Below are 5,726 nucleotides of genomic sequence, written 5' to 3' on the forward strand. Positions count from 1 at the left end.
GAGAGAAATTGCTGCCCAAGACAAGTCAGTGCCTAGCCGACGTACACAATGATCATCACCACAGGGGCACAAGAACGTGCAGGGCACCATCAGGCAAACATCACAATACCAAGATGTTGTCAGTTGCCGAGAACACCCGCGTGCATGTTGGTAACCCCGCGGTGTGACAAAAGAGAAGAAGAAAACAACGAGTGACAATAGCATGACTGCAAGCTCCGCCACAAGAGCGTGATATTGGGTCAATGCAGGCGTGAGACCAACCGATACAAACCTATCCGGGAAGCTCCACCACGAGGATAACGTGAACAACTCAAGGTGGGGTTGGAATCTCGTGTCATTGAGGAGCAAAGATCAACCGAGATCGCACAGAGAACACACAAGTCAATGCAATGCAAGTCAACAACTGCCTTGGGGGAATTTGAGATGCACAATATCACCATCATGGCTCGCTCAGGCATGAAACAAGCAGGGATTTCTCCAGGAGCATACACCCACAAAACACAACCGAACAGTTTGCACCATGAGCCTCTGCACTAACCACCCGGGACCTAGAGAGTTCTTCAACAACAGAGGAGGGGGGTAAAGCATCGTTGGATGGTCCCCACATCGACACACTAGTTGTAATACCGACCAGGATGCGGTTGGCCGTAATGACAAACCAGTTAGAGGCCTGAGTGCCAGACAAAGTATCAGCCCCAGGGGACCTCAGTGCCGGCAAGGGGTGGACACAAAACACATGGCGCACCCTAGGCAACCACACTACCATGGATGGACGGCTCATCAACATTAGGAGGTAACAGGGGCCGGACCGCGGACCGATATCAGACACAACATCTTGCAGGCATCGTCCGTTGTCCGTGACAACAATCGAGTCGGCAAAGAGAGGACCAAATCTGAGACAAACCGGCGTGGGCGACAATAGTAGGGGTTCTAGATGGCCAAGGAAGGGACTATTGAGTGCCTAGTAGAGAAGCCTGTTAGGGGAGGGTACTGGCAGAGACGCCCTGTCGTTGTAGTCTATCATGGATCGGCCTTCTCCAGCGACGATGTGTGTGTGTGTGGGGGGGGGGGGGGGGGGGGGGGTGGATGGTGAAGCAAAGGCTTTTGGGTGGCGGACTGGCAGCGGTGCCGCTGCGTGAGTGAGCGAGAGCAACCCGGAGGCAGGGTCTTCTGGTCTCACCACAGAATGCAAGCGGTGGTATTCGAAAACAAAAATGCCCAAGTGGTGCACTAGAGTACCTTGCAAGTTAGTGTATTTTCATCTCAAGAAAGGAAAGTTACTCCAGTATATTTTCAGAATCAGGCGCTACGGTGAGTATATTTTCAGAAAAAAAAAAGAGTTAGCGAACCAGCACATCCATCGCTTAGGCATGCTCACGAGTCTCCGTCAGTTCAGTACAGGTGTTCACCGTCACTGACCAGCGTGGCCCACACAACTCCACACTGGCAGCCTTCGTTCTTTCCTGTCCTGCGGGCTGCGGGCAGCTTCGACAAATCTCAAACCCTACCTTCAGTTGCTAGGTACTTCCGCAGATCCCAACCTCCCCTCGCTCCGCCCCGCCCCACCCCCGGCTGCCATGCGGATCCGCAGGTCCGCCTCCCGCCTGCTGGGCGGCGCAGCCGCTGCCTTCGCCCCCGCCCCGGCCCCCTCTGATCCGCCTCGATTCGAGCTGTTCCCGCCGCCGCCGTCGCCGCCGGCGACGGACCAAGCCCACGAATCCAGCGCCGGGTTGGTGGCGCCCGAGGCCGCCTCCTGCGGGCAGCCTTGCTGCGAGCTCAGCAGGTCGCCGTGGGAACTCATGGCCGAGCTCGACCTCTCGGATCCCGAGGTAATTTCGCCCCACTCGCTCCATCTCACCTTCCTGCCTTCCGGCTGCTTGATTGGTGCTTGCTGTATGTATGTGTGTGTGTCAAAGATTTGCGCACCGCCGCCTGTTTCTGTGCAGCAGCCAGCGTGTTTCCCCTAGCTTTCCTCTGCCGTCGCTAGGGTTACCGTCCTCCGCGCGTGCGTTACCAAGTAAATGGTGCTGCGTCAAGGTCTGGCGTGTCGGGTAGTTACCACGCGCAATCTCGCTGTAATATGTGGCTGGTCGGTGGCCGCGCCGGCGTGGCAGTGGCAGCAAGGTCGGCCATGGATCTTGCCCAAGGTTTGAGACTACGAATGGAGATTTTTTTTCTTGTGGGGCGGCCAGATATGCTTGGTTACCGCGGTTACCTAGTATTACCAGGAAAATTTCGGATGAAATTTAAAATCGAATTGAATTTAATTTTTTACCTAGACATAGGTACATATTGAACATGAATTTAACCAAAATAATCTGCAATCCTACATGGGATATGTTATCTGGGGAATGTCAGCTGGGAAGGGGGTGACAAGCGAACTTTTTTGTGTGGCAAGTTTACGTGGTGGGAGATGGCAAATCCTGCCTTTTTTGCCCTTCTTCCCATAAGTTGTCATTTGTTTCAGAAGAAATTGCCGTCCTCCCAGCGAATGTTTGCTAGCTATTGGGTTCCTTTCTACATACGATAGTACTCCCTCCGTCCGGAAATACTTATCAGAGAAATGGATGTATCTAGACGTATTTTAGTTCTAGATACATCCATTTGTATCCATTTCACCAACAAGTATTTCCAGACGCACGAAGTACTTGATTATATACTAAGCATTTCTATAAATTAAGAAAGCAGTATTTTTTGCACGGTACATGTATTTCTTGTGTTTGTATGGGGGGGGGGGGGGGGGGGAGGTCGAAAAACACAGTTACTGGGTGGTCACCGAATTTATCGCCTGGTAACAAAAATCCTGATCTTGCTCCATGTCCCTACCCCATTTCAGTTCATTATATTACTAGTGCTAGCTCTTTTCATCCCTTGACAAGTATTTTCCAAATTACCATCTCATTCAGGTGGAGGAATGCTTCAAGAAGACTTACTTCAGAACTACACGACGAGCTAGTTGGCTCTTCCCATCCAGTATCAGCATGCCCAATGGCTCCATCAAGGAGAAGACGACTGCAGATATGGTCGATGGGGCCATCAACATGCCTGCGAAAACGATGGAGGGGAATAAGAATGAGAGCAAGTCAAAGACGAACAAGGGGATCAAAGTGAAGAAGGGAGTGCGGACATGCAAGAAGAGGGATGGCAAGAAGCCACAAAAGAAGAGGCCCGTCGTTGACATGGGTGAGGCGTTCTACTACTACGACGGGTTTGGCCCCTCACGCAGCTCCAAGAGGCATTGCAGATCAAGCGGTGGTAATAGTGTGCTGGAAGAACCTCCACTACCCATTGAACAACAGAAAGATGAGGCATGCACCCAAACACAATTTGATTTTAGTGCAAGCCAAGCTAATGTCACTGACCATCAGGCTCTGCCGACATCAACACAGGTCGAGAAGCCTAGGCTCAATGGGAGCAATGCCAACATTGTTAGCTGCGATGAGGAGAGCAGCAACAACGACGCACTTGGTTGCAATGGCAAACAACTGCACAACATTATGATGATGAAGAGCCCGTTCAAGAAGAGGTGGAGGAAGCCTATTAAAGCCCGATCGCTCAAGTCGCTGATGTAATTCCGTGGTTCAAGAGAAGCTTGGTATTACCAAGCTTGGCTCGATCGGCTTTATCTAGTAAGCTCAGCATAGCGTGCTCCAGTTTTGGAGCTGAGTTACCAATCAATATACAAATTGTACTGTATTTTTTCGTCCATTGTGTTTTAACTGTGATGCGGTGTTGAAATTTCTGATAATGAATTTTCTGTTATTAATGTGGTGAGGGAATTGGAGAAATCTAAAGCAAATTTAGCTGATAAGTGTGATAATTTTAGAGGCAACAAGATAACGTGTTTACGATTACTAATGAAGCTAGAGATAGATCACCTCTTAATACTGTCTGGATGAATAAAAATAGAAGATGATAATTTTACTAATGGGAAACCAACAAAACAAAGATAGAAATAAGACTGAATATGGTTATTTGAAACATATACTACTAGAAGTAAAGATAAGTGTGAGTAATGTTGCAGGTGCTAACCTGTGGCCCAGGGTAGACCTCGCAAAAAAAACTCACTTGGTTTTAGAGGGGGTGGGGAAGAAAGAAATATCAACATGTTTACTTGACTAAATCCATGAGCATCACTTGGTTTTCCTAGATTATATGAAACTATGAAAAAAAATGTTTTTTCTTAAAATTCACGAGAAAGGTTGACCCTGGTGACCTATTTTGTTGGAACTGGATTCCGTCCGCTGGAAATTCTGGTGGCATACACTGTGGGGTCAGCCAGGAAACTTTTAATGTGGTTTCCTGTAAATCTGGAAGTATGTGTTGCAACTTATCATGTTTGATAAGAAACTTAGAAATACATTTAGGATTATAGTGGTTAATGGCTTTGCCCATGAGGAAAATAAACTTGAGTTTTTAACCGAGCTTGCTGCTTTTTGTAATGATATGGATTTTCCTTATATTGTTGGGGAGTTTTTAATATCCTTAGGCATGTGGGTGAGAGGAATAAGAAAACCAAGCTGGCTCACTCCTGAGATGTTTTTAACTATTTAATTTATATGTTATGCCTTAGAGAGACTGATTTGAATGGTGGGATGCATATTGGGTCGGATAATCATAAAAATCCTACAATTGAGAAATTGTATAGAATTTTAATGTCTTGCTTCTGGGAAGATGTTTTTCCTCGTACTTCTGTAACTAAGGAAGCTTGCTAGAGAAATTTCTGATATTTTGCAACAAAAGAGACATTTTTATCATTGCCCCCCCCCCGGTGCTTAATATTGATGATAGCAAGCCTGTGCTCATTCCCTCATTAGAGGAGTTCATATTTGACCTTAACTGGCTCAAAAGCAAACCATTTCTCCCCCTGGTTGCCAAATTTTGGTGGCAACCTGTAAAATACTATTATCATATTGATATTGTTAATATCAAGATAAAGAGGTTTAATAAAGGTTGGGGCTCTAATTCCCTTGGGATGCCTATAAAAAGGAATAATTATCTAAAAGAGGAACTGGTAATGTGGAATAATTAGAGGAGACTTCCCTGCTGAGCTATACTCTAGTGAAGTTGATATATGTGTGGAATTATAGAATTCTTTAGTTGAGGAAAGAGATAACTTGGTTATAGAAATCCCATGATAATTGGTTACTTAAAGGGGATTGAAACACTAACTATTTTCATAGGATTTTGAATGGTAGAAGGAGGAGGAATGCTATTTTTTCTTAGGACGGGGAGGTGAACATTGAGGGAACTGAAGATCTTATTAAACATGCTGCAAATTTTTTACAAAGTTTTATTTGGCCCTCCTCCTTGAAACTTATGCAACTTATTTTCTTATATTTGGAAAGCTAGGAGAAACTCCCTGAATTAAAGAATTTTAATCTCACCAGACCTTTCTCTGAAACTGAAGTGAAACATGCCTTATTTTCTATGAACCTAACCTTGCACCTAGGCCATATAGTATTACCACTGAATTTTCTTCCATGTTGTTTGGAGGTGATTAATGCTGACATGATGAGGATTTTTACTTGCTTCGATGAGGGGTCCTTGATGTACAATGCTTGAACTACAGGGTTATCACTTTGCTCCCTAAGGTATCTGATGCTTATCAGACACAACAGTATAGAGTGTAGACTAATTTACCTGTTAAGATGCATTTACAAGATTATTACAGAAGTCTTAGCTATCCTCCTGGAACCTTTTGTTGACACTCTATTTAGTATATA

General features: G+C 45.9%; 1 protein-coding gene across 2 annotated transcripts; it reads left to right on the plus strand.

Moving 5' to 3' along the window:
* The first annotated feature begins 1,483 nt into the window (after positions 1 to 1,483).
* LOC109744811 (uncharacterized) lies at positions 1,484 to 3,811 on the plus strand. 2 transcript variants are annotated; one of them, XM_040390192.3, is made up of 3 exons: positions 1,489 to 1,829; positions 2,907 to 3,308; positions 3,390 to 3,811. In XM_040390192.3, the coding sequence occupies exons 1-3, from the start codon at positions 1,578 to 1,580 to the stop codon at positions 3,570 to 3,572; spliced, it is 837 nt and encodes a 278-aa protein (XP_040246126.1). In that variant the 5' UTR covers positions 1,489 to 1,577; the 3' UTR covers positions 3,573 to 3,811. The 2 variants fall into 2 exon arrangements, with proteins under 2 accessions (XP_045085261.1, XP_040246126.1); XM_045229326.2 differs by having other exon boundaries at positions 1,484 to 1,829; positions 2,907 to 3,811.
* The last annotated feature ends 1,915 nt before the right edge of the window (positions 3,812 to 5,726 follow it).

Source organism: Aegilops tauschii, chromosome 5 (genome assembly GCF_002575655.3).
Source record: "Aegilops tauschii subsp. strangulata cultivar AL8/78 chromosome 5, Aet v6.0, whole genome shotgun sequence".
Lineage (NCBI taxonomy): Eukaryota > Viridiplantae > Streptophyta > Magnoliopsida > Poales > Poaceae > Aegilops > Aegilops tauschii.

What these genes read in the sequence shown, in the direction of transcription:
- LOC109744811 (XM_045229326.2), top strand. Translation starts at nt 1,578, where the DNA reads ATGCGGATCCGCAGGTCCGCCTCCCGCCTGCTGGGCGGCGCAGCCGCT. An exon ending in TCGACCTCTCGGATCCCGAG is followed by an intron (nt 1,830 to 2,906) that starts GTAATTTCGCCC and finishes CATCTCATTCAG; the next exon opens with GTGGAGGAATGCTTCAAGAA.